The sequence below is a fragment of the Phyllopteryx taeniolatus genome, chromosome 19, assembly GCF_024500385.1.
Source record: "Phyllopteryx taeniolatus isolate TA_2022b chromosome 19, UOR_Ptae_1.2, whole genome shotgun sequence".
Lineage (NCBI taxonomy): Eukaryota > Metazoa > Chordata > Actinopteri > Syngnathiformes > Syngnathidae > Phyllopteryx > Phyllopteryx taeniolatus.
In genome coordinates, this window is record NC_084520.1 from 14,870,923 (window position 1) to 14,898,870 (window position 27,948).

Sequence of the window (27,948 nt, forward strand, 5' to 3'; positions counted from 1 at the left end):
AGGAAAAACAACCTATCAGAGACATTTGACCAGCGAGGAGTCAGTCATCTGCCACGCACTCATGGGCATAATAACACACACGCAGCCTTGCACTAATCTGTTAGCTTGTGCTTCAGGAGCTTTGATGAAACTAGTTTGGAATATCCACCTATGGGGGGGAAAAAACCCACCCATTCCTCATTTGTAAACAACTGGGCAAGACTGGCAAACAGAAGCAGAGCGAAGGGACCTCAGGCAACTGAGAGGCTTCAAAAGCGATGCGGAATTAGCAACTTTTCTGCTTGACAGGCATATTTATCACCTGTATTTGATTTTTAATTAAATTAATTGCACATTCCAAAAAAAGAAACTTCAAACCGACAAATTTTGTGTTATGGCCCGGTACAAATAAGTCATTCTAACAATATAGCAGCTGTGGCTAACGTCAGCTTGTTTACAGTCGTAATGCGAGCTTAGTATTGCTAGCGCTGCTATTTTGAGTTTGACATCCGTGCATCAAATTTTCTATAGGTATGAATGTGAGTGTGAATGTCTGTTTGTCTATGTGTGCCCTATTGACTGGCGATCAGTCCTGGGTGTACCCTGCCTGTCACCCAAAGTTAGCTGGGATAGACTCCAGCACACCTGCAATCCTAATGAGGATAAGCACTGTTGAAAATGGATGGATGCATACAAATTCTTAAACCATTCATTTGATCCAGCCTGGCCAAAATATTTATCTCACAAATTTATTAAAAAAATAAAAAAATAAATTTAAAAAAATAAACTTGATAATCATATATTTTTTAAAAGAAGTAGAATGGCGCTTGGAGGACTTTATAAAAACTAAAACGGTCCCTGATAGTAAAAAGGATCCCCGCCCCTGATTTTAAGGTCTGCAAGCTGCATGTGTGAACGGCATCAGGGTGGACTTGTTTAGGGTGGCGTGCGCCTGTGTGAGCCTGTGTGTGTGCGGCAGCGTGCGTCGTGGCAGATAAATGTCCCGACTCAGTGCAAAAAAGGGAGTGCCAATGGTGGGGACTGTGAAAGGAGGGACAGATAACAATGCCATACCCTCCTTTAACCAACTCCAAGTAGCCTCCCCTTTTTAAACTGAACTGTAAATGTGCACCTATGCAAATGGAACTGGGCAAGATAACATAATTGTCCATCTGGCCCACCAAAACGAATATGCTTTATCTCAGTAGGTGGAATATGCTCCACTGTGTATCCAGAAGCCTGCTCATTTTTTTTTCTGCCGCCAGCAGAGCTGCTGCTGGCCAAAGACAAATGCGCAATGCAAATTTACAGTCGGGGAGTTAAGTCAACATGTTGACGAGCATTAAGCATGCAAATTCACTGAATATTTACATTTAATTGTAAAGTAAATAAATAAAATAAATAGCAGGTTTATTGCATTGAAATAACAACGTGCCACAGAGCTCTCATTGCAAAGATTACAGAATTCTACCTGATGCTGAGAAACAAATTAATCATCTACTTAGAGCAATTCCCAGGTCAAACAATGAGGGCCATGTATAAACGGTTTGGACAGTCGCTTGTTTCTCCCCTGCTCACGCTTGGTTTGTTGAAAACGACAATGGAAACATTCATTCTGCATAGTCATGATGTACTTTGCATTTGTCTGTTCGCACTGTAATGCCTCCGCGAACCTCGTTACGCCTGAAGCTAATCTGTCCTATCCGAACCTCTAACCTTTGATTTGGCGACATCGAATCTGGCAAGAAAGTATCAGAATCTTTTTGTTTGACATCATTGCAGTTTGACATTAAAGTCCCTGTAAAGTGAAAATAAATGTCTTCTAAATTAGAAAAACCAAAGAGTGTATTTTACAAAACTGCAAAATTCGAATGATTTAAAAAAAAAAAAAAAAAAAGTTAAATATATAAAATGAGGCTTTAAAACACATGAAATAGTGGGTGGAATATATCCCGCTGCCACCAGGTCATTGCAGGGCTTTTCCATGCCGCGACAACAAGGCACTCACTCTAAAGCGGCCACACCAGCGCGAACCCCCTGTCCATACATCTGTCATGTCTGACTATTTTTTTCCCACTCTCGCTCTTTCACCTTCTTTCTGTGACACGTGTATACTCCCACTACAATTTAGGCACTGTAAGCGGCCACACCAGCCCGCACATGCTGGCTGTTAAGTCAAAAATCTGACATCCTTTCTTCGCTCTTCCGACATTCTCTGTGTGACGTGAGTGCACTCATGGCCAACAACAAGGCACTCTAAAACGGCCACGTCAGCAGACTATCCGGAGGGAAGATGCATTTTTGGGTTGTAGGTATAGCTAGCTAGCTATCTGCACGTCACAATTGCGCCAGATACCAATTAGCAATTATCTTCAAATATGTGTCATGTGTGCAGAAACAAATCTCTGAATTCACTTTACAGGGTCTTTAAGATAAGCTAGCAAAGCTAGCTGTTTCTCTTGCTGTTACCAGCTCGTCTGCCACGATAACGCAACTGTCAGGAAAAAATGATGAAACTGAATGATAAAACTGACATCTAAACAACAGCAGCGCCAAGCTGACGAAAGTCAGTCAGTGTGAAGAAGGCCGTCTGGCAGTAGAGCAGCTGATTTTTTATTTATTTTTTTCCTCGGAAAGTCCTGCTACCCTTTCACAAACACATAAAATAGCGTAAGTTAAGAGAGGGACAGGCTCAAAAGAAAGTGATGAAAGTTCAAGATGTGTTATTATGACCTTTAGTTTCACACTGAACTGTCTTTTGGTGTCTGGAAAGTGGACGGTAGTGTTGGCTTTGGTGGCCCCTAGCTGGGAGAGAGGGCAGGACTATTCTCTGTGCTGATGTTGACCAGGCACTCACTGGACTTGAGGCTTGATAGAGACTTGCAGCTTGGAAAGGAGCCCAAGGAGCCACAAAGTCCCATCAGGGAAGGGGTGTAGTCCCTTTCTGGATATAAGAACAATGTTTTTAGCGCTTGTTGTTGTTGTTTTTCTTAAAGGGGAACTGTAGGATTGTTCACCTGTGCACCATGCACCTCCGTTCTGCTTCCGCTCCGGCATTAGAAGGTCTGAATCCAGACTAATCTCCACTGACAGTAGCTCTGTGCTGGGGAAACTCCTCCTGAAGATCAGCAAAAAGTGTGTTTAAGGTCAAACAAGGTACGGACCAGGCTTGATGAATCTTAAATATGGTTAAAAGGGCTTTCACTTGTAAAAATAGATACAGCGGACCCCCGCATACTCGCAGTTCTGCACCTGCAGATTCACCTATTTGCGGATTGTTTTCCCAGATTTAAAAAAAGAATGTTTACAATTTCACGTCCCCATGGGTGCAGGCCCGGCCACCAGGCGCTCCCCTTCGAGACCCACCTCCATGCCTGGCTCCAGAGGGGGGCCCCAGTGACCCGCGTCCGGGCAAGGGAAACCTAGATCCATTAATAGTTTTCTTCATAGGGGTCTTTTAGCTGTGCTTTGTCTGGTCCCTCAGCTAGGACCTGTTTGCAATGGCGTGAAGCCCCAGACAAATTAGCTCCTAGGATCACTGGGACACACAAACGCCTCCACCACGATAAGGTGACGGCTTCCAGGAGGGGTCAGTTCGCAGCAGAGTGTGAAGCGGCTGGGATGAGAATCAGCAACTCCAAATCTGAGACCGTGGTCCTCTGTCAGAAAAGGGTGGCGTTCCATCTCCAGGTTGGGGATGAGATCCTGCCCCAAGTGGAGGAGTTCAAGTATCAAGTATCTTATAGACTTGTTCACGAGTGAGGGAAGAATGGAACGGGAGATCAACAGGCGGATCGGTGCAGCGTCCGCAGTGATGCGGACTTTGTATCGGTCCGTTGTGGTAAAGAAGGAGCTAAGCCGAAAGGCGAAGCTCTCAATTTACCGGTCGATCTACGTTCCTGCCCTCACCTATGGTCACGAGCTTTGGGTCGTGACCGAAAGAACAAGATCCCGGATACAAGAGGCCGAAATGAGTTTCCTCCGCAGGGTGTTCGGGCTCTCCCTTAGAGATAGGGTGAGAAGCTCGGTCATCCGGGAGGATCTCAGAGTAGAGCCGCTGCTCCTCCACATCGAGAGGAGCCAGATGAGGTGGCTGGGGCATCTGATTCGGATGCCTCCCGGACGCCTCCCTGGTGAGGTCTTCCGGGCACATTCCACCGGGAGGAGACACCGGGGACGTCCCAGGACACGCTGGAGAGACTACGTCTCTCGGCTGGCCTGGGAACGCCTCGGGATCCCCCCGGAAGAGCTGGAGGAAGAGGCTGGGGAGAGGGAAGTCTGGGCGTCCCTGCTACAGCTACTGCCCCCGCAACCTGACCTCAGATAAGCGGTAAAAAATGGATGGATGGATGGATGTTTATAATTTTTCTTTTTTTTCTTTTTGGGGGGGAAACCAACCCAGAAAACGCTTATTAGCGGTATAACCCCCCTTATTAAATAATTTTTGGAGTGAAGAAACAAAACAAAACCAGAAAACCTTTTTTTCTCAATGCAATTCCAATGGCCGTCAATTATCCGCAGATTTTTGCTATCCTCGGTCCGGTCCTTATCCACTGTGAATAGCACGAGAGACCACCATCTGTTGTGAACAGTGGAAATCTGCAAGTAATTAACGACTAACTGACTAAATGAAACTCCTCCTTTCACTTGAACATTGTTCCTTGGGCCTAAAGTGCCACAAGATGGGGCCAAGCAATATTTTTACATTAGACATGGCTTTAGGCTGAGCACAAAAACAGCAAATAGATGGGGGACGACCACTCTTACACCTGAGCTATGCCGGCCCATATGCAGAGGCAAATATTTTGTAAATATCAATTCCTATTATCACACAAACCTGCGGAAGAGCTTGACGTGGTCCTGACTGTCGTACGGCTCGCGCAGAGGCCATTGGTTCAGTAACGGGATGGTCAGGTCCTTGGCCAAGTGGCTGGCGTCACATGGAATCAAACATGTTCTGTTAAGAAATAAGTGGCAACGATATGAGAACATGTCAATGCGACTGGGATTACTTGGCTGTTGTTCACAGCCAAATCAAATGAAAAGAGTGGCTTGAAAGGCGTTTATAAATAAAATGAACTATGATTATTATTATTAACAATGAATACGGTAATATTGTCACAACAGATATGTGCAAAGTTGGCAAAAATTGGCAATTTCACCATGGAGGTCCACTGTTTAAGAAGTTAATGAATAGAGGGAAGAAGCTCTTGGAACGTCTGCTGGTATTAGTTTGCATTGTAATAAAGGTTTTACGTTTTAAGGTTCCACTCACAGTTGCTCCTGAAGCTCGAGGACGACGGTCTCCAGCTCTTTCTTCTCTTGTTGACTCTGGCCGTGCAGCTCATCCAGGCGGGCCTTCAGCCTCTTGTTCTCCACCTCGGTGTTCTTCAGCTGGGACTCACGCAGCCGCACCAGCTCCTCCAAGTAACCCTGACAACACACACCCACGGCAACCCGACTTCAACCCTTCTGCAATGTTCAACACATTTTGGACCATGTTGTCTACCATGATTTTTGTCCTTTTATCATGCTGCTGTAACACGTATATTTCCCCGGTTAAGTTATTAATAGGATCTTAATCAACAATCAATTCCACCAGAATTCTTAACATGAATTGTCTGGTGAGTTTGTGCTTTAACCAGACAGTAAAAAAACAAAAAACAAAACAAAAAGACCACAGACCTTCTGAGCATGAACAATCTTGAACCTCTGCTCCATCTTGCGACACTTTGTGCTCCAGCTCTCCTCGTCTGTTACCAGTGGCACGTAAGGATGCTCGGGGATGCTGTCATCGCTCGTGCTGCTGTCGACACTCTGGCGGTCGTCGTCATCACTCATGTAGTCGTAGCTGGGACAGAAAGCGGCAGGTATTTTGGCATATAGTTTACATTTCTTACAATTCGCCGAGCGAGAAACGCGACCGACGTGGACCATCGTGAAAAAAATTACAGTTGGCCGATTGAGCAACGCACATCTACTGACGCGCCACAACGGAAAAACTGCAGCTCTGCATTGGGTTCTGAGCCTCCACAAGTTTTACTGAACCACAAAAACATGGCGCGATTGTCAAGGAAACATTGGATTGCCACAAAGGAAGTCTCAAGGAAGAGTGTGGATATTTTTGTTGACGATCGATTTGCCCCATTCGCAGACTGCACCGGTAACAATCGGACTCTTCATGCTTTGCTTTCTAGCCGCAGCTGCAAAAGTAGTGGCTGACGGTCGGCTACTCTTGAAAAGTAGTTATTGAACCCTGCACAATGCGCGAAAGTTCAGTCGGGTTCGTCCGCGTCGCTTCTTGTGCGACGGGCCTTACAGTCATGCCTCGCATTGGCATTCATGAATTGCCAATCGTGATTTTTTTTCCTTAAAACATAACTAAAACTATTTGCTGAAAAAAAATGCCTATTTAGTGGGGGAAAAGGATTTAAAATGTCTCTTGATATATACAGTACCTTTGTGTGAATTTCAAATATGGTGTATAGTCAACAACTGCGGAGGATTTGCCATCCAAGGCTTCCCCTTTTAGACAGAAACTGTTAAAGGAGATCACATATAGATAAGACAAGGTAACAACAGGTTTGACACTCGTAATGTTCGGAATGAAAGTCACCTGAAGTCTATGGCTCCGAGGCCTATGAGCATCCCAGTTAGCACGCTGGCTTCTTCTCTTAGCATGATAGCTCCCTCTGCATAGAAGCGCCTGCAGACACACAAAAACAGCGGGTGGAACATTGCGCTCGAGATGCCATTACTGGAAAAAAATAAAACAACAACAACTTTGGCCTCTCACCTTGTTGTCCTTGTGTCCCTAAGGGCAGTAGCTATATATTCTGACAGCCTCTTCTCCATCAAGGCCACTCTTATCCAGGCTCGGCCCTGAAGGAATCAACCAAACACTTTAATAAGTCAAGTTCAATCCAGAATAGCCTAACATTTGAGAAGTAAAAACTTCTTTTTCAAGAAGACACTATCCTCAGACTTACTTTTGCTCGTGAGGGGCTGATGTTCTCCATACTCTCGATGCTGCTGATGCAGCTGTTGGGCAGTTTGACACAAGCCAGTCGAATAAAGTCCCAGAAACTCCTCTGGCCATCGAACCAGCTACCCGAGCCTGAAATATTTTGTTAGAAGATTTCATTTCTTTCTCTCAGTGAAACGAAACAACATTTTTGTACCTTTTCCAAAAATGGCCAAAACTGTACAAGTTAAGTATTCAAATCTACAGGCAATTCAATTCTCTCTGTTTATTATGCACATATTTTGTTCCTCTTTTGTATGGTGTTGCAGTGCTTTTGAGGTTAAACAGACAGAAATCTCTGTGGGTTGCCTTTGAAACGGTGGCTGAGAATGTGCTCCAGGATGGCTGCAAAGTTGATGAACTCCTCCGATGAGTCATCAATGGGCTCGGCCGTGTATTTCTCAAGGAGGGTCTTCACCGAAAACCTGTGGAGAGGCAGAGGAAGGAATGAAAAAATAAATACAAAATAATCATCACAAAACAATGTAATTCATGGCATCCATTCCATTCATTTCAATGGGGAAACGATTTGAAATATGGGTGTTTTGCGTTATGTAGTTGTAGAAACACATCAGGATGATGCAGCGCAGGTCTAGGCACAATAATAAACATTGTTAAATCAAGACCTCTCTGACTGTATCTTTGTTAAGGCAGACTCTTGCATAGAGCTATTGCGCTCTTGCATTATCTCCTTTTACCTTATTAGATCATAGCCTTTACATCCATTTGTCCTGGACTCATGTTGCCCCACCCAAGCCGTGCTGATGTCACCCTTCGAAGAAAACGTTTCCGGAGCATTCAGCAGAAGCGCACTCACGTTTTACTGGACAGCTCAATTAGATGACTCTTATGTGACGCAACTCTATTGATGATGGACTGTGCTGTATAAGACAGTATGTACATGACTGTTTGTAGGCACAGCTAACAGCTAAATCGAGCTTGAGCTCCACAAAAACACTCATTTGCATTTTTGCAATCAACCCACCACGGGTTGAGTGATCAAATCCTCCATTGTTCCAAAGCCATCAATGTGTCATTCAGTCAACAATGTATACAGCAGGCCATCACTAGGTGGTTCTTCTCATCAAAATAAATACGATCTCTCTATTTTTATTTTTTTTACCAGATTATCAAATACAAATAAGTATATGCCAATCATTATTTTATCTAGTTCACTCTGACAGTTAACTCCTTTTCAGGACACACTATTTCCCCCGCAGTTGCGGGGTGGTATTGCATGCCCCAGTAGCTTCTTGTAGTTCTTTCACAATAGTGCCCCTAGTGTTGAGACTGAGACATCACGGCAATGGAATGGCTTGTGTTGCGGGTTACATTGAAGCAAAATACTGTTAGAAAGCATGCAGGTGGATGTTAAATCGTCAGTCATGACAAGTTGTTACTCAAAAAAGTGTTACATTTGAGTGAAACATGTCATGTTCAAGAAAACATAATAGAAAGAAAGAAAATAAAATACATTTGCATCATGATTGCAAGACGTAATGGCATTATGAAACATGGATACTCAGTATCGGCGACTACACAAATAAGTAATTGTACTTGTACAGTACAAGGTCTCCCCAAAAAGTGTAATCTGTGTATCTCTATGAGCCATATTAGCCCATTTCTTAGCTAAATGAGGGAACCAAAATATTAGCAATCGCCGACTCCTGCTGCTGACACAACATTTCTAAAAAAAAAAAGGAGACTCAAAGGTCAGACACGAGAACAAACACAACCGATGAGAGCTTCAACCCCGAATAAGAACTCCACTTATGTGAACGCCAAATGGACTAAAAGGTTGGCATAAGTGCACCCGGGCTTCTCATGTGGTGATTCCCCAGGGTGCCAGCCAGTCCTTGCCCCAGGAAGGTTGTCGTCATGGCAACCACGCCATCAGGGGGGAGAGGGTCAATGGAGGATGACACTGCTAATCTCACACAGCCTTTTTTATTTGCATATGATTATGTAAGCACAGAGCTGTCACTGAACGGGACTTCTAATAGGATGACGTCATCTGAGGTCAGGAGCGAACCAACTAAGCACCAACTGCGCGAACTGTGACGTAAATAAATGCCCAATTGGATGTACATTCGCGTAAAGTCGCACTGACCTGCAGACGGTGATGAGGTTCTTCCTCTCCACCGCCACATTCCGAGTGGATGCTTTCTTCGACACTTCACCCATGGCCATGCAGCAGGGCTCCATCCGGCCGCCGGCAGCCCCGCTATCGAAGGACCCCGACCCCGGTCCACCTCATTCGAGGACGCAGGAAAACACGCGGAGTGGAGCACAGGAGTCGTGTGCCGCGTCAACTCCTGTTTTCATGTTTAATCTCGCCAACAGACTGGCGCTGGACATCTATCCGTGCACTCCCTCTCCGTCTCCTTCTCCCCGCCCCAGTTTTATGACGTCACTGTGACGCGACGATGGTAACTCGGGGGGTAGCGGGGAAATAATTTGGATGCTTTGACCATTTTGACATTGAATCAATTAAATTGTTTTTTTTATTAGTTGTTTTATGGTCTATATTTATATTTTGTCATTTATATGTATATATATATATATATATATATATATATATTATATTATATTTCATCATTATTATTAAAGGGTGGTTCAAACGTAGGTATATTGCTTTTCTGACTTCCTTGCTCACCTCCTTCCTTTCCTTCCACCTCAGACCTACTTTTATTCTTCTGTCCTTCCTGCCTTCCTTCCTTCCTTCCCCCCGTTCCATCCTTTCCACATTTTATTTTGCATCTCTCTAAAAATTACAGTAAATTAAAGTGTGTACCTACCTTTTACCCGCCCTGTATATACTGTACTTTTGCCATTAGTTACATATGAGGGGTAAAGTATGTTGCAGTGCCTGTATAGTTAGACACCTGTGCACAGTGATGATGAACATATTGCAAAATTAGTACCTCTCAGAACTGGGCATCCTCGGTCCAATGGTTAGCACATCTGCCTCACAGTCGAGAGGTCCCGCGTTCGAATCTCTGGCCCTCCTGCACGGAGTTTGTATGTTGTCTCTCTGTGCTCGCTTCAGCTCTCCACAAGCCGAGAAAATAGATGATAGCTTGAGCAGCTTGAGCTGACGTTCTGACTATTGTATAAAAATAGAACATACGCGCGAATGCTGGTGCGGGTTCAGGTACTGTTTGTTGTGCGAGTCAGGCTCTGAGTGACCTGTGTGAAATTCAGGACGGTGTCGCGAGACGATAAAGTGGAAAGGTGTGTGGCTCCGAGGAAAATGAGGGCATCCGCGTGGGCCCCTGGGGGCCTGTCAGGACTGATGAATAAATAGAGAATAACGACAAGGCTGCAGTGGAGCGCCCAACCCGTCTAGACGTGTCTGACCACAGCCGACTGTTAGGAAGGAATGATCGCATTTAGTGAGTAACCTTGGTAACCCAAAGCAGACGTGTTTACTTTTGGTCTTGTTACATTGGAATTGGAACATAGAAGTGTAGTTTAGGTTCAATATTGAGACGTTTCAGTCATTCTTAAAGTGTGGTTTCAGTGTTCTACTGGTTCGCGAATCACTGCCAAAATACAGTTCAGTTGTATTTAACTTTGAAGTTCAAAACGTTTTCAATTCATCTTTAAGAAGTTTTTAAACATTTTTTTTTTTACTTTTGTGGGCAATACACTTTAATGTAAGTATTATTTAAGTACAATTTTTTCCTATATTTAATATTCAAACTGAATAATGTTACAGTGGCTTACAATAATATTAAACATACTTTTAAAAAAAATAAAAGCTGTTTAGTTTTGGATGTTTTTCGTGTTAAAAGTTTGCAAACCACTGGTACACTCAATGTGGCTGGACAAAGCATACAATTTAAACAGAAATAAATCAAAATTGGAGCGAGACAATGCTGTATTTTTCCACACACAAATAAGTGCACCTCACCAAAGCCGTCTTTGCATATCAACAACTTGAGCAGCTATGCAGCAGATACGAGAGAAAGTGTCCACATCATTACGTACATCTGCACAATCTATTAAGTCAATACAAGAGTGCCTTTAGTCACTACAAATTGTATGAATAATAAAAGTCAAATGAATAGTTCTCTGGCAATCCAAACTGTTTACTTTATTTTCCCCATTTCTTTGCGGTTCCATTTTCACTTTTTTTGTATTTATTTGTTTTTATATTGTAGAGTGGTGCCTTGAGACATGAGTTTAATCCCTACCATGACCATGCCTGTAACTCAAAACACCTGTATCTCAAATCATCTTTCCCCATTGAAATGAATGGAAATAATCCGTTCCATACCACCCCAAATTTTTTTTTTGTTTGTAGCAAAACTATGAATGTTGCTCTTCATAGAAACATACAGTAATTAAATAATTAAATAGAATGTGAAGAATAAAACTTCTTCTTCACACAGTTTATTTTTGCTTCGATACAATGGACATTGTGATGCTCCTTCTGGTGTGCGCCCCTTGGCCACCAGGGGGCAATATAATACAGACATATGGCTATACGTGAAGGTGATGGTCACAATTGTTCAGGCAGGCGCAGTACTATTAGTCGCTGATTGGAGAGGTTAAAGAATTTTGCATTGTTAGCATTAAGGTAAGCGGACTAAAGCAAAGCTATGTGGTTGTTTTAAATTGAAGAATTGCTCACTGTCTGCCAAACTGCTGCCCGTTGTGAAGTGATTTGAGTTGCATTCACTGTTGCATACAGCGCTCGTATCTCAAATGTTTGCTCGCAAGTCAAAAATCGTCTTAACGACGGCTCGTATCGAGAAATTGTCAGGACACTTGCACTCTCAAGGCAACAATGTATGAGTTGTTATTAGATTGTGCAGGTGTGTCGACTGTGCTTGTCCAGTACAGAATGTACAAGTAAGAAGTTGACCAAATAATATTAAAATAATTCAAAGATATTTACAAGACAGTCTCTAGCTCTTTTACAGACAAAGAAGTGTCCGGATCACCTTCCCCGGGCGTCTCTGCCGGAGAACTTTTAGCCTCATCGTGTTTCTTGCTACCTTTCGCATGCCTCGCAAAGACCCCCCCGGGCCCGGGCCCGGCCCCTCCCGACCTCCTTGCCGCCATCGCTGAGCTCTCGCATTCACTGGCCGTGCATCTCGGCAGACTGCTCTGCGGATGGAGGGCGGCCTGGCGGGGCAGCCTGAGCCCCGACCCCCCACACGCGCCGCCGGCGTAGCCGACCATCCCTCCGGCGAGGGGAAACGCCCTGTGATTGGCGGCGGACATGCAGACGCTGTGCGTCGTGGTGGCGTGGGACATCATGCCGCCGTAGTAACAGCTGCCTCCGCCGTTGCTGCTGGTAATCCTGGCTTTTTGTTTGAGGTCCAGTGCTAGACTTCTCCTTAGCCACGCCTTCTTCACCTCTGCCTGCACCTGGAAGCGGGACGTAAATGAGCAAATATGGAAGGAAAGAAAAAAAAAAAGGAATATCTAACAATCAGCAGAGGTGGGAGTAGCTCACAAATGTGCGAGTCATAAGTCAATGTCAAGTCCTAAGCTTCAAATTTCAAGCAAGTTGCAAGTTTCTGTTGCAAATATCAAGCAAGTCAAGTCGAGTCCCCACTAAATTTCCAGCTGGTCAACCTGTCAAGTCCTCACTTGGGTTGAGCAAGTCATGAGTCGTGTAATACAGTGTCGCTCAGTAACAACATATACATTGGGTCTAAAAACTCTACACACCCCTGTTCAAATGCCAGGTTTTGTGCACTAAAAAATATGAACGCAAGATAAATCATTCCAATAAGCTATAACCTGTACAACTCAATTGGAAAAAAAACAAGATATATTTTTAAGTGGGGAAGAAAAAGTAATGCAACTGAGATAATGTGGTTGCAAAAGTGTGCACACCCACTTCTAACTGGGGTTCGTGGCTGTCTTCTGAATAGGAGTTGAACCGATTAGTCGACTAGTCAACGAGTCAGCTTGACTACTCCGCATCGACGTTTAAATATTGAAGTCGACTAAGAGCTAATCACGTGTTTTGGGCATCTCGTCTTCCAATTGGCCAACTAATTTCCACTCGCCCGTTTGCTGCAGCGGATGAGAATAGTTGTTAGCCTCTCGAGTCGTGTCGTATGACTCGAGTCCTCCAAATCTGTTAATCGGAGTTGATATTGCCCTGTAATCACCACAACATTACCTCGCCATTGCAGAAGCAGTAGATGAAAGCCACAAAAAAGCCCTAAAACAATCAAATTGAGAATCAGATCGCAAATCACCTCGGTCATTGCAGCGAAGTGTGACACATGGATTCTGTCTGACCTGCGATGAGTTGAAGAACATCTCGTAGTGCATCTGCACCTGCCACAGCAGCCCGGATACTTCGGTGTAAGGAAGCGCCATGAAGACCATGTAGTGGACCCCAAACAAGGGCATGAGCACCAGTGTGGACTTGAGAAGCTTCCTGCAGGGTAAAGTTCACATGTAACATGTTGCTGGGGAGGTTAAAACTTAAGAAGATTCTACTACCGGTATTGTTGCCGAGGATCCAGTTTCCCAGTTTTGGTCTCCCATAATTTGGAGGCCAACACACGTATGATGTTGACAAAGAGCAGGAAATTCACCTGCAGGAGGAGAAACGAGCATTAAATATGGTTCGCTCATAAATCAATTCTATTTTCACTGGCCACTTCATTAGCTACGCAATCTGTTGATATTTTGCATTTACGACCATTATAATGCTTTATAAATCTAGGTTATTATTAAGATTATGATCAGTGGTGGGTAGTAACGAGGCACACATACTCCTTTACTTTTACATGAGGAAGTATTTGAATAAATTGTACCTGTCAGAGTAGTTTTGAAGCAACATGCTTTTTTATTTTTCGTTGAATACTTTTGGTGAGAAGAAACTCTACTTTTACACTATTACAATGAGCTACACTCTGCTTGTTACTTGTATTTTTATCTACAGGCATTTATTATTGCTTGTAGCATTTTTTAAAAATGTTTTTTTATTACACATCGGTTCCAGTTCGCCTGTAACCCAAGTGGGGGATAAGCAGTACAGTATATAAAATGGATGGAAGATTGATTTCGCAATATGTTTCTTATTGCGGTTTCAGTATTGGCTCGTGCAAGTGTACCCAATGAAGTGGCCGCTGAGTGTATTTTCCTTACAACAATGGCTGCCAGAATGGGAACTTGATAAATCCACTTCAGGTTTCCAGCACTGATGTCCCAACATCTACGAAAATAAACGCGTTATCTCAAATTGTATTTCAATTCCTGCCATTCTGTTGACTCACTGTGTGTTTGCCAGTGACGCCCGCACGCTGACCCAAATGGACACAAACAACGCGGGAACACCTAAAATTAGAATAACGGTCATAAATCGGTGTACTGCGTGAGACCCCGTCTCGTTTACGAGGAAGCTTACCCCAACCCATGACGGTGAGGGCCCACAGGTAGTTCTTGTCGGAGAGGAAGGCCATGAAGATGAGGCTGTGTAGATAAAGGCCCTCCACCAAGATCCAGTAATGATTGGTTGCCAGGAAGTAGAGGAAAAACGTGACGGCCACTTTGCAGCCAGCCTGAACACTCGCAGACACAAAGAGAAGGTGAAGGATTTTAATACAACAAAAGCCTAAAACAACAGTCCCAGATACTGAATTCGAATTCCATTTTTTTTAAAAGTCCTATTCAAAGTTAGAAATCAAAATTCAGAAACTCAAACTCAGATGACACAGAAATACTTCCAATAAAGATACCATGATGTGAACATGGCCAAATACGATATGCAGTATTATTTTACCATGTGCTGCTTCTGTCCCGCAAGCACGGGTTCTCCTTCGGCACCATCGGCAGACACCGAGTAGAGCACGGCGTCCTTCACGAAGATACTGACCGCTCGGCATATGAAGGAAGTGAACAGGTGCACGTGGATGTAGTTGCGCGTGCAGTGGAGGCGCCTGAGGAGAGGGGTGACGTCTATTAAGTCTTTTACCTCAAAATTAAAGGACTTCTTTTTGAAAAGAAAATGTTTTTCTCAAAAATATGTCCTTTTCCCTGAAAAATATTTTCTAAAAAAGATACAGTCAGTTTTATCTTTACAAATGACTTTTTTTTCCCCCCAAAATCTGACTTTCTTTCTCAAAAATATAACTTTTTCTTATTTATTTGCATTAAAAAATATACAAAAAAATGTTTCTCAGTCTATATTTTCTGGAAAATATATTAATTTGTTGGTAATAATAAGTATTGTGTTAGTTTTTAAATTAAAAATAAACTTTTTAAAATAAAAAAATGGGGATTTTTCTTTTTCATTGTCTTTTCTCTCAAAAATATCCAGCTTTTCCTCAAAGGGTAAACAGCAGCTTTTTTCTTGAATAACGTTATATAATTTTTTTATTTTTTGTATTTTTATGTATGGCTCTTTTTTAAAGACACCTTTCTCTGTCTTTTGAAAAAATGTCATACAGAAACCTATTCCTTGAAATAATACGTTTTTTTCTTGAAAATGTTTTTTCTCAAAAATATTTTAAAAATTCAAAAAAATGTATGACCTTTTTCTTTTTTCGTGAAAATATAAAAATTAAAAAAAAAGTTTTTTTAAAATATTTTTACATGCATACATTTTTTACTCTTGCAGTGTTTTTTTTTTCCTTCTTCTTTTTAAGTGTAGCCCTGGAACTCATTTGTAGTATAAGAGTTAAGATCATTCCAAGCTTTTAGTGCGAAACTGAATAGCGTTTGCTTGTTTCATACCCAAGTTGAGACTTGCCGTAGCCGACTTTCACTTTGACATCCAAAAAACCGGAACAGTTTTCAACGGTCCTTTGATGACAAATACGCATGTCGGCTGTATCTTACTTGAAGTAGCAGAGGATGAAGACGGCCACCAGGAGAGACGCCAGAGAGATGGAGTATCCAACGGTGTACATGAGGTGCAGTCTTTCAAACACCTTTTAAGTGACAAAGACAAACATATACACTGAAGCGACAACCCCAAAAACAAACATATTCCATAAATCCCCCGACAGTGTCAATCAAAAGTGCAGTTTTATTCTATATGCATGGTACACCTTGACGTACCTCTTCTTGGCTCCTGTAATTGGCTGACAAGTAAGCGGTGCACTCGCTGTAGTTCGCCCACGTCCGGTTGATGACGGACACTTGCTCCCAGTTACCGGACGCATCACAGTGGCGGTACGCCCGACCTGGGAACGCCAACACAATGTCGAAGCGTCTCGTGCACTGCGCCAAGTGATGTCATGTGTTGATTATACTGTAGTACATATAACGCGCTCTCCTACCGGCGTGGTTGAAGTCGTAGATGTACTCGGGACACAGAACTGACACCAGCTGGCCGGACCCGCTCCTCGGCCAGCAGATGATGCCGTCCCACTCGGGCAGGCAGTCGCCTTCTGCACGCCGCCGCACAAAAACGACATCAAATGAAAAAAGAAAACAGATCCAAAATAATTGAAAAATAATCAGCATGTTTACATTTAGATTGTTTCCGCAATGACTACAATAAAAATAAAATAGGTACTCTATTGTTACCTACCAAACTGTTTAAAAATGATCTTTGGATTTGTATTATATTTCACATAATTAATCACTATTAATAAAATCTAACTAAATAAAATTCAGTATGAAATTAAATGTGAAATATGAAATGTAAAATAAAATAAAATTCAATTAAAACAGCAACTCCATTTTAATAACCCAACATTTTAAAATTATCTTCACATTTGTGCTTTCAGTCATATAATTAGTGACCATGAATAAACTTTGAACATAAAAATTATATTTGAAATGGAAAACAAAATACTACAATTTTAACCTGAAATTAACTAAAATCAGGAACTCTGCTAAACAGTTTAAAAAATATCTTTAGATTTTTACTGTATTTCACATAATTACCGTAATTTCTCGTGTATAATGCGCACCCCCCCCCCCAAATGTCAAAAATCAATGGTGCGCATTATACATAGGTACATATAGGGGGATATTCAAAAAACTTTCCCATTTTATAAACGTATGCCGCCTTCTAGAGGTCATGAAAAAGCGGTACACTTTCATTTTAATATGCCACTACCACCTAGAGGTTATGAGAAAGGTGTACACTTTCATTCTAATATGCCAGCGCCACCTAGAAGCTATGAAAAAGGTGTGGCCTACACTTTCATTCCAATATGACAGGGGTACGTATGACTGCATAATATGTACAGTTGTGCTAATCAATTTATATACCCTGGCAGAATTTATGAAATTTTATTTTATTTTATTTTATTTTTTAAATACGACTGATGACTAATATCTTTATTGATATGTTTTGTTTAATGACAATGCTTTTCTGAAATGCTTGACAGTTGAATTTGAATCCCAGTAAAATAAAACTAAATGTGTTTCGACCTTCATTTTCTCTAAAGAATTGTACCCATCTTATAAATTCTGCCCGGGTAATCAAACATATGAGCACAACTGTGGGTTTTCTCATTTACTAAATAGTGTAAAAGTAGGGCTGTGAATTTCAAAATAAGAGCAAGTAAATAAAAAGAAAGTATTATGTGTTCAAATAAAGTGCTTAACTTCAGAATAATTATTTAAAAAAACTAACAAAATACAGATAGTATTATCTGTATTTTGTCATGTTTTGATCATCTGGGTAGAAGCAAAACCATGCATTGTAAAAATGCATTATACATAGGTAGAAGGGTTTTCCAGAATGTTTAGGTCAACTTTGGATTACGGTACTCACTATAAATATAATAAAATATCAACTCAAATATGATTTTTTAAAAATAGGAATGATATATAATATGAAATCAAATGAAATATAAAACAAAAACATATTGTGATATCCCAAGCTGTTTAAAACATCTCTCTAGATTCGTATTCAAGTAATATAATTACTCACTATAAATAAAGTTATAATAAAACAAAATATGAAATGAACTTTGAAATAAAAATATAATAAAATATAATACGAAAGGAAACATGAAATAAAATTTCAATAAAAACAGGAATTCTTGTTTTATCCCAAACTATTTAAAAATGATCTTTAGATTTGCATTGCGTTGACTCTTTTTTTCCATGACTGTACATAGCGGTGTCGCATATAAATACTGTAAGCTCAAGACGTCCAGTACAAGAGCTGTAATGAAAAAAAATAATTCTGTTTCAATTGACGCTGTTGTTCCTTATTTCATTGATTAGTCAGGCGGTGCCGCATCTCGATTATTCCTCCAACGAAGCCGTTGCGGCAATCTTTCGGCTCATCTGCATTTGCGTCACAGTGGGAATGAGAAATGCTCGGCCTTTGTCTCAGCTTCCATTGGCCTGCAGGAAATGACCCGGGTTCACACTTGTCTCATATCAGAGCTCCGATAAATCCTGGCTGCAATAATAGCCGTTTCCAATTATGCGTTCGGTTTTCTCGACCTAAGAATATATTTCTAAATAAATAAAACCAGTGGACGCATTTCAGTCATTTGCATTTCGAAATTAAAAACTCAAATGACCATCATAATGAAAGATAAAGGCAATGATGACAAAGTACAAACAGACCTTGCACGAGGGCCATTTGCGACTTGATGCTCTTTTCACACTTGGCGTGAGCGCCGATCAGCACGAAGATCTGCTCGTCACGCGTGATGACATCATCGGAGTCCACCTGTCATGTTGATTCATTGGCTGTTAGATTGTGCCGACACGATGAGAACGTATATTACCGTACCAGTGGCGGGTTCTGGCATGTGCGATATGTGCGGCTGCACAGGGCCGATTTTTTTACCCTGCCCCCCAAAAAATGCTACATGAAATGGTTCCCTTTTGGCATGACGTGTAAAATCATTGGCATTTGTAAGGGGAATTCAGGGAATTTGTGTGTGTGTGAGTGAGTGTGTATCTGTGTTGGGGGGGGGGGGGTCATAGTAGGGCTGTTGCACAAGGCGCCATTCAAGCTAGGACCACCACTTTTCTTTTACTTTATTTTTGTCATATTCCAGCTCTTCTCATAACATTCTGTCTTTATTCTCTGGTACAATATTATATAATATACAGTAAACAGTATGACACTAATGTATAGATTTAGTTTTTCTCATACGATTTTGACCGTATTTTCATAATATCCCAACTAACTTCTTTTCCTGCAACCATAATTTGTTCCAACTTCTCGAAGGTCCCAGTTCTGTCTGAAGAAAAACAGCCTCAGAGCAAGATGCTGCTGTGATGTTTTTTTTGGGGGGGGGGGGGCGAGCAGTGTTGTGTTTGCGTCAAAACATACCTTTTGGAATTACGGACAAAAAAAGATCAACCTTGGATTCATCGGACCACAAAACATTTTCTCAATTGCGTTTGGGACATTTTGTGAGTTTCAGTGTGACTGGTTAACTCTGAACACAGCTGCATCCAAGTGATGAGGGTGTGCAGACTTTATCAGCATTGTTTATTTTTACTTCTCCTCTTGAAAAGATCAACTGAGTTGTACAGGTTATAGGACATTCATGGTGGAAAAGGCTTTGAAATGTTTTTTTCTTGGTCTCATTTTTGGCATTTGAACAGGGGTGTGCACACTTTGTATATCCACTGTACATGTTTTCAAATGTACAGGTATCCGAAAAATCTACAAAAGTAACTTCCCACCACTGACCACTGACGACGCCAGCAGAGATTGCATCTCACGCGCCATCTTTGACCAACTCGGACAATCTGTCAACTGTTGCGGAGGATTTTGACGCGCTGCCTCAAGGTGTTGTGAAATATTTGAGCGAGGACGCGGTATGTGATGATGCGCCGCCAACCCCTTAGCTTCCCGCCACCCGGGGCCGGATGAGCCCTTAACCTCCGAGCATGCGGGGCACGCGGCGGGACAGCTGACCGGTGCCCCACACAAGTGCGGCCTTTGTGCTCTTGGGCGCGTCTCACGACGGAGCCGCGAAAATCAACGAGAGCCGAAAACAGAGCGAGAAAGAAAACATAAAGGACTACCGCATATGCACTTATGACGTCTCATATAAAAGTGTTGCAACAATTTCAATTTTTTTCTTTTTTTTTATGGTCTGTGATGTTGTTGCTTCACAGGTTTCGATGTTTGCATAGCCACCAGCGAGAGGTCACCATAAAATCTCTTATTTTGTCTCTAAATATCTCAATAGTGTATTTAAACAAAGGATCCAACATTGTCCGACGTCACTGCAATGTAAAAAAAAAAAAAAAAAAAACGGTCAAGAAGCCCAACAGACACATTTCATGAAACGTTCCATTAAAATAAACTGCCGGTAGGTGAATTTGGATTTCACTCGGAATGTTGACCGGGTAGCATTTGTTTTTAGAAAGGGAACGCTCAGCCCAAGTCAATACAGACATATTGAGAAATGGAATATCGGTAGTGAGTCTCATGTGGCGATTCCTGGAAGAAGCATTCTTCTGCGTTGCGTGCGTTAGATACAGAGGAAGCGTCAAAGCGCTGTTTGACTTCTAATTTGTCTGTGTACTGTAGATGAGGGATGCTAAACGTTGTCCTCCGAGGGCCGCATACAGAAAAATGGAAAGATACAAGGGCCACTTTTTGATTTTGTTTTTATTTTACAAGATTCATTTTGTTATTTGACCAGAAGTTTGTTTGCAAGAAAAAAAATTCACGAGATTATATTTATTTCATGTGAAGAAAATGTGTAACTTGAAAATAATTGAAAAATAATATTTGTTAGATATTTTTTTTTTATCATTTTACAGGAATATTTTGGGAAAAATACTTTCATGAGTTGTTCTATTTTTCAAGAAATAATGTAAAACGTTATAAGAAAAATGTAATTTTATAAGAAAAAATATTTGACACTTTTTTTTCAATTAAATGTTGCTTTTTGATTGTGCTGGAATTAAAAAAGCCTTGTAAAATCTAATGATTCAATATTTGTTCTTTACTGGGCAGCCAGATCTTTCCCGATGTCTAAAGTTCCATTTTTGTCGCAACGGTTATCATCAATTGATACCCTTCTGTGGCGAAAACACACACACACACACACAAAATCTAAGAAAAATTAAAACACACTTGTACGATTCATTATTGAGATGAATTATTGACAGTTTGAATGCTAGATTGTAAGATGTGAGGAGTTTTCCACTTGGCAGGTTCCCCTGTATTTCCAGTTTTAATTCAATAAAGGAAATCAGTAAAATTGGAATTGATTGCGTAACTATCGCCTCGTTCGACATTTGCATAACAATAAGGACAATGCATCTGTGCTAAAGGACAACATGGCATGAAAAAAAACAAAAAAAAACAATTAAGTCTGCAGCAGCACTTTGCCCTGGTGTCATAATTGCATTCACTGTTTAACTGCTCATTTTTCAGGCCGGGCGAGCAGCCGGCCGTCGGGCGCAGACGTTTGCCATCGAGCCCGCCGAGATGAACTTCAGGAAGGTGAAAGGTGCCCGGGCTGTCAGCGCTAATGGAGATGTGTGAAGGAAAGCATACTCCAGGCAATCATCCGACGCTGGAGATTGCAGGCTAACTGATGAAATGCTGACTTTGTCGCGTGGCAGTCACAAGATTGACGCTTACGCCAAAAAAACAACAACAACAACACGCAAACGATGAGTTTACTGTCAAATTAAACAGAACAAAAACACTTGAGTTGTGTACTTAAAGCAGCCACACAAGTTTGCCTTCCACTAGCTTAATGCTAACACGCAATGCAAATCGCCATACACGGGCTGACAAATAGCAATCCATATTTGAACACAAACGGTGTATCAACACGTGGAGACAGACAAAATAACAATAGTCAAGGAATATATTCTTTATTCTCTGTGAAAAGCGAGTAATACTACTGCAGTTTACCGAGTCACTTGTGTAAATGTTGTAAAACTCTTCTTTGTTCGTGTGTGCATGACTGTATTATACTGCCCCCGGTGGCCAAATAACAGAGCCGCGACAAATTAATCATGAAGCACAAATTGTTTAACTCTTTAAATTCTATGTAGTTATGTCATTACTATTTTTTTTTAGAAAGTAAATATGATAGAGTGCTAGTTTCCTAAAACACAAAAAAACATTTGTTAGGTTTTTCGGGGAGGCTGAAATGGATTAATGACATTTGCATTCATTTCAATGGTGAAAGCTGATTTGAGAAACAAATGCTTTGAGTTACAAGGATGGTCACGGAACAAATTAAATTAGTATCTCAAGCCACAAGTGTATGTTATATATTGTAATGTGAAGCGATTTTATCACCTCCCTGAGGTCTGCACTCTAGTAAGGGGCCAGTTTGTTTTGCTTTGGATTTTAGAAAATTCATTTCAACATATACAGAAATCTACAATATGTCTTCCATTGCTTTTTCATATCGCTGCTGAAAGGCCACCATGCTTCTTGAAAAAGGAAAAAGTTCACACAGCTCTGTGACATATTTGACCTGCAATTGGGAGTGGTATTTTTTACATTAATCTGCCACTGTCCCACTGTGAGACGATATTTATTTCATAAACTTTTTTTTTTTTTTTTTTTTTTAACAGAGTTTAGGGCTGAAATTACAATGGCTGAACTTTAAAAACAATAAATTTCACACCGGTATGTTCCCTGCATATCTGTTTCTGTATTTCAAATATCTTCTGATAACATGTGTAAATATTAATATACAAAGGTAACTGTATGCAAATGTCTAACTTTATTTTGAAAGCCTCCAGAAAATTAATTTGTATACAAAATAAAGCCGTGAACCTTGACTGGACTTTGGAATTGTTTAGCTCGCACGCTCAATGGTACAGTATAATCAATTATGTCAATCGCCCAAAGCATAACAAGGCTGAGCGCGCTTACCAGTGCGGTCACAGTTATTACGCTGTGAAGAAGAGCCAAAAGAGCAAGTCCAAGCGCAGGCGACATCACGGTTTTCACTCTGGCAAATTCAGAAGGGCGTCGTACCATTTTCCACACAAAACCTCATGTCCGCTCATCCCTGGAACTCTCATCCCCAAACTCCCACCTAGGCCCCTTTCCTCTTCACAGTGTTTTTGTGTCATCTGTCAATTAGCAAAACAAAAACAAAAAAAATTTGAGTTCAGGGTCTCTTTCGTCCAGCATGATTGTTCAGATTGTGACGTTGCCGTGCGAGGTTCAGTGGACACAATGAGGGAGAACGAGAAGGAGAAAGGGCAAAAGTAACGTGCTACCTTGTGGGGAGGAGAGAGAGGAAAGCAATAGGAGGATGCCTCCTCCTGCAGTTTTTTTTGGGGGGGGGAGTGTTAGGGTAAAGGGCAGAGGGGGATGTTAGGTGGTCATCGTCGTGGAAAGTATATCAGGCACTCTGTAAATGAGGACATTATCAAGGCAATTAAAGCTGCCAGCACATATGAATGGGCCCTTGCATCCTTTTTCCTATCAAATGCTCGAAAAGATCATCAAACCTTATGACACGTTACATGGCGGAGACAAAAAAAAAAAAAAAAAAAAAGTTTTGTCGCCCACCTGTCTAGTATACCTGGTTTCAGATTATGGCTCTGTTGGGTAAATTCACTAGTAGGAGTTCATTGAATTAGCCCAAAATGGCTGACTTCTTGTTCAATATAATACATGGGTTCTTCAGCCTATTTTGTGCATCGTGTTATTATATATATTTCCATCAGATTTCATGAGGATGGTGAAACTGGTGTCCGGGGGCGAAGTTTGTCAAACTTTCAAGAGGCGAAACTGAGTGAGTTTGGTGTTTTTATGTTGGACCCCACAAAACACATGCATTGTCACCAGTCTTGCATAGTTGCCAATTTTCGCACATGTTGAGCCCTCCAAAAAGGGGATTCATTAAAAAAAAGCCACAGCATTTCTGAGATCCACAAAAGTCAATAATACTGCTGAATTAAAAATAAAAAAAAGTCCAAGTTTACACTTATAATAACGAGTTCATGTTGTGAAAGTACAGTAGTAGTTAGGGGTAATTAAATGTTCAGTGCTGCGTTTCTAAATTCCGGAGGTCCACGTGAGAGAGTGACGGCTGATTGGTGGAGAACCAGGAAGTAAAATTGAGGTAGATGAATGAGATGAAATTATGTATTTCTTGCGCTGGTGTAGAATAATAATAAACACAGAGATTACAAGCGGGCCAGTGTACCATATTTAGAAGTTATCAAAGAATGATACACTAAAAACTGTGTAATATTTAGAAAGAGAAGCCACGTTTCTGTGATCCACGTAGAACGAGAGTTAATAAAGAACAGAATAAAAAGTATACATTTAAAATGATAAGATGTAAGGAAATAGTAAGGGTAATTGAAAAAAAATTCCGTTTAAAAAAATTCAGGTACATGAGGGCACCGCAGGGTTGACTGGCGGGTGATTGGTGGAGAACCAGGAAGTAGGTGGAGTTTGCGTGCTGCGGTAGACGAATGACTTGGAATTCTTGGTCTTTTGTGGCGGCGTATGTCCATATTTACGGTCAAAAGCAAAAACACACACAAAAAACGGAAATTCAACTATTTTTGTAAAAGGAAAATAACCAATAGTTGAACAAGTATTTGGTACTACGGAAGCCCGGTAGTGGTCAGCAGAACCCGGAAGTAGCGGGTTCTCAACAAGGACGTGGTTACGCTACACGCATTCTAGTGTCGAACTTGTAAGTTTTTGAACACTAAGCAGTCTTCTGCTATGCATTTTGTATGGAAATGTTAGCCTTGGGAAGACGACAGCGCGTTTGGGCGACACGTTAGCGCAACGTGACTGGTGTCGTTAACAACCGTGTAGAGTTTGTGTGTGCGTGAAGGGCATGGCCGGGCGGGTGGTGCTCGGCGCTCTCCGGACCATGCGACCCATGAATCGGGTGTGGAGGAGTCCACCTGTTCGGGGTGTGCACCTCAGCCCCGCCATGTGCGCGGGTCACAACAAGTGGTCCAAAGTGAAACACATTAAAGGACCTAAAGATGAGGCGAGGGGGCGTATGATTGCCAAGTTTGTCATGATGATAAAGATTGCTGTGAAAGGTGAGCACAAATGAACTGATTCTGACAAAAGAAAAAAAAAATAGCTTTGTCTCTATTTACCTGAGTAATTGTCCTTTGCAGAGGGTGGATCCAATCCAGACATGAACATCAATTTAGCCCAACTCCTGGAGCAGTGCAGAAACAAGAACATACCAAAAGCATCCATCGAGACCGCAATCAAGAATGCGGTGCGTCAACAATCATGGGTCATCATGAATCAATCCAAGCCATCCAATTGCCGTACACTTATCCTCATAAAGGCGAGGGCAGAGGTGGCAAAAGTACTCACACTCTCTGTACTGAAGTAGAAGTACAGAACAAAACAAAAATGTTTTTGTAACTTTCCATGGCGTACTACTTTGTGAGTTTTTGTGGCAGGGTTGTCGTGTTCAGCATCGTAAAGCCAAGGGACATTTTACATTAGAACAATCTAATGGCACACCACCAAACAAAAACATAATTAAAAGTACTAAAATAATGATGATCTTGTCCCAATTTACTACAGCAATTAAATTTGAGGACTTGCCAAAACCAAGTGCGAATGTGCCGCACGTGAACATTTGACTCTGTAGTCACACAACAACGCTTCAGAAAACAACCTTTTCAAATGTGCTTCATCGACAGGAAAAGGCCAAGCCGGCGTCGCGGCACATGTTTGAAGCTCGGGGACCTGGTGGATGCCTTCTGCTCATTGAAGTCCTGACCGATAACAGCGGACGCAGCCAGCAGGACGTCCGGCGCGTCCTCAGTAAAAACGGGTCAGACCAGCCAAAACACATTTTATCAGAATGCCACACACTGCAGGCCAACGTGCCCAATTGCAATTGAATGCCTAAATCTGATCCTTTTGGGACGGTCTATTTCCATGTACAATTGAAGTACTGCTAAAAAGATTTATAATTGCCTATAGATGCCACAAGATGGTAACAAAGCACTACTTTTAACAGAGTTAACTAAAACTGAATTGGAGTGTAAATCCAGCCTAAGATGAGAACTAATTCCGTAACTGGTACCTGCATCAACAAGGTGTGATTCTGTATCCGTCCACAGGGGGATGTTGTCAGAGGGCGCCCGCCATAACTTCACCAGAAGGGGTGTGGTGGTCGTGCCGGGTCAGAGCGTCACATCCGAGCGAGCGCTGGAGCTGGCCATCGAGTCCGGAGCGGAGGACGTCGCGGAGACGGAGGACGAGGACGACGATGCGCCCCTCCTGCAGGTCTGACACAAACAACTGCGCCATGTTTTATCACACAAAATACAAATACTTTGTTGCTGTAGATTTTTCAAATCTGTCCTCGAGTGTTTTTCTGACAAGTCTTTACTTTTTCTCCTTATATTTGAAAACTGATATCTGTATTTACTTTGTCAAAATACCCTATGCCTTAAACTAACAGTCATCTTCCCCCCCCCAGTTTATTTGTGACAACGCGGACATGTGGAAGGTACGGACATCCCTGGAGCAGCTTGGGATGAAGGTGACGTCGGCCGGCTCCGAGTTTGTCCCTCGCACCCTGTTGCCTCTGGACCAGGAGCAGCTGGAGGCGGCTTACGTGCTCATCGAAGCCCTCAGTGACTGCCCGGACGTGCTTCGCATCTGGGACAACATCCAGGCTCAGAGCTGAGAGGATTTCTGGACACTGTGGACACTTCTGGATATTGATCGTGTGTAATACCTGAACACAGAGAGGTCAAGAGCCGCTTTCCTGGAAATAAAGCCCATTAAACAGTCGAACGGCAACCTTGAACAACTTTCTCTTGGAAAAGCTGCCATTGTGACTCCTCGTGCGAGAACATGAACAACACACAGACCATGTATGAACCTGCAAGAACATGTGAGCCACTGAGAACTAGAGTGGCCTAATGGAGTTAGTCCACTCTAGTTCTCAGTGGCTCATTTGATCCAGCTTATCATTTAACTCTGCGGGGGGAAAAAACATAAAACCTCAGAGAAACTGATATTAAAAGCCCTATTTAACATTCAACCGGAAAATGCGCTTATTACATAAACATTTGTTCTCTCATTGCATCATATTTTTAAATATGTTCTGTATGGGCCTCAGTGTGGCATAAATAATATTTTGTTGATGTGATGGTTCAGTTCCAGGGGTTAACTGATGTAAGACGTGCCACCTGTAACCTGCTAACACTGAAAAGAATTGCACAGTCATACTGTACAGTTAAGCGAAGGGCTGGAAATTTTGAGGAATTGACACCGCAACCTAAAAAGGTTTATCATTTCTTATAGAGGCCACAAAATGGTAGCAAAGCACTCTTTAGTCATGGCCTGATTAAGTGGAGCACCTCCCCTCACTTCAACATAGTTCCTTGGCACCAAGATGACACAAAATCGTGCCAAAGCAATATCTTTTTTATTAGACATGGCTTTGGCTAATGAGTGTTTGGCTGAATAACAGAGGAACTGTTCCAAAAGAAAAATGCATTGGAACACTATCAGGACCCACACCAAAAACGCCACAAAATGCTCGAACAACTTTCCATGTAGCCATTTGTCAATATATTCAATATTCTTTCTTTTCAGCTTAAGGTCTCGGTTAGTACGCTCTTTGTTCTCACTAGTAGGACAACTACAATAACCTCTTGAAAATGCATCACTAAAAATGACTGAAGGTCAAAACTGAAGGACCGATGTCATTCGCAGGTCATTTCCCACTCACATATTTGTACTGGCAACACTGCAGTCAATAAGATGACACATTAGCAGTATGCGTGCAACATATTGAGCACTTTACTGTATGTGCGTTATGGGGCCTTCCAGAATTGGAGGACATTTTCTTTCCCCCTTCATAAAATTTCAAATAATCCATGCACAAAATACAGAAAAATGGACTTGTGTAAATTAGCGTTGTCCTAAGACAAAATGAAGCTGTAGTAAAAGGGATTTCTTTATATTTTTTAAAATACCAAGCTCTTGAGCACCCTCTACATTTTTTTTTCCTCATCCTTCCCTCTTTACATGTTAAATGTGCGTTACAGATAAAATGAGTCTTAAATCA

At 41.8% G+C, this 27,948-nt stretch overlaps 3 protein-coding genes across 3 annotated transcripts; 1 reads left to right on the forward strand and 2 right to left on the reverse strand.

Annotated features, from left to right (window-relative positions):
* Nucleotides 1-1,372: 1,372 nt before the first annotated feature.
* Nucleotides 1,373-9,412, reverse strand: rundc3ab (RUN domain containing 3Ab). Its single transcript, XM_061756822.1, has 11 exons — nucleotides 9,114-9,412; nucleotides 7,313-7,428; nucleotides 6,969-7,096; nucleotides 6,776-6,861; nucleotides 6,596-6,685; nucleotides 6,438-6,518; nucleotides 5,665-5,830; nucleotides 5,255-5,412; nucleotides 4,817-4,936; nucleotides 2,997-3,097; nucleotides 1,373-2,923 (listed from the first exon to the last, which is right to left on the reverse strand). The coding sequence occupies exons 1-11, from the start codon at nucleotides 9,206-9,208 to the stop codon at nucleotides 2,781-2,783; spliced, it is 1,284 nt and encodes a 427-aa protein (XP_061612806.1). The 5' UTR covers nucleotides 9,209-9,412; the 3' UTR covers nucleotides 1,373-2,780.
* A 1,363-nt stretch (nucleotides 9,413-10,775) lies between these two features.
* pth3r (parathyroid hormone 3 receptor) lies at nucleotides 10,776-25,098 on the reverse strand. Its single transcript, XM_061755462.1, has 14 exons — nucleotides 24,995-25,098; nucleotides 22,782-22,984; nucleotides 18,527-18,632; nucleotides 16,267-16,377; nucleotides 16,046-16,170; nucleotides 15,824-15,915; nucleotides 14,766-14,922; nucleotides 14,391-14,544; nucleotides 14,260-14,320; nucleotides 14,132-14,198; nucleotides 13,481-13,575; nucleotides 13,274-13,415; nucleotides 13,152-13,193; nucleotides 10,776-12,385 (listed from the first exon to the last, which is right to left on the reverse strand). Exons 2-14 carry the CDS (start codon nucleotides 22,887-22,889, stop codon nucleotides 11,906-11,908), a joined length of 1,740 nt encoding a protein of 579 aa, XP_061611446.1. The 5' UTR covers nucleotides 22,890-22,984; nucleotides 24,995-25,098; the 3' UTR covers nucleotides 10,776-11,905.
* On the forward strand, nucleotides 24,320-27,948 carry LOC133468977 (translational activator of cytochrome c oxidase 1). Its single transcript, XM_061755463.1, has 5 exons — nucleotides 24,320-24,934; nucleotides 25,016-25,122; nucleotides 25,559-25,692; nucleotides 25,985-26,150; nucleotides 26,347-27,948. The coding sequence occupies exons 1-5, from the start codon at nucleotides 24,721-24,723 to the stop codon at nucleotides 26,554-26,556; spliced, it is 831 nt and encodes a 276-aa protein (XP_061611447.1). The 5' UTR covers nucleotides 24,320-24,720; the 3' UTR covers nucleotides 26,557-27,948.

Coding starts and splice junctions, on each gene's coding strand:
- LOC133468977 (XM_061755463.1), top strand. CDS start 24,721: ATGGCCGGGCGGGTGGTGCTCGGCGCTCTCCGGACCATGCGACCCATG. Junction 24,935..25,015: donor GATAAAGATTGCTGTGAAAG/GTGAGCACAAAT, acceptor TGTCCTTTGCAG/AGGGTGGATCCAATCCAGAC. Junction 26,151..26,346: donor ACGATGCGCCCCTCCTGCAG/GTCTGACACAAA, acceptor TCCCCCCCCCAG/TTTATTTGTGACAACGCGGA.
- rundc3ab (XM_061756822.1), bottom strand. CDS start 9,208: ATGGAGCCCTGCTGCATGGCCATGGGTGAAGTGTCGAAGAAAGCATCC. Junction 6,686..6,775: donor AGGGACACAAGGACAACAAG/GTGAGAGGCCAA, acceptor GTGTGTCTGCAG/GCGCTTCTATGCAGAGGGAG. Junction 2,924..2,996: donor CGGAGGTGCATGGTGCACAG/GTGAACAATCCT, acceptor TCTTATATCCAG/AAAGGGACTACACCCCTTCC.
- pth3r (XM_061755462.1), bottom strand. CDS start 22,889: ATGGTACGACGCCCTTCTGAATTTGCCAGAGTGAAAACCGTGATGTCG. Junction 14,545..14,765: donor CGGGACAGAAGCAGCACATG/GTAAAATAATAC, acceptor GCGAGTGTTCAG/GCTGGCTGCAAAGTGGCCGT. Junction 13,194..13,273: donor TGTTCTTCAACTCATCGCAG/GTCAGACAGAAT, acceptor TGATTGTTTTAG/GGCTTTTTTGTGGCTTTCAT.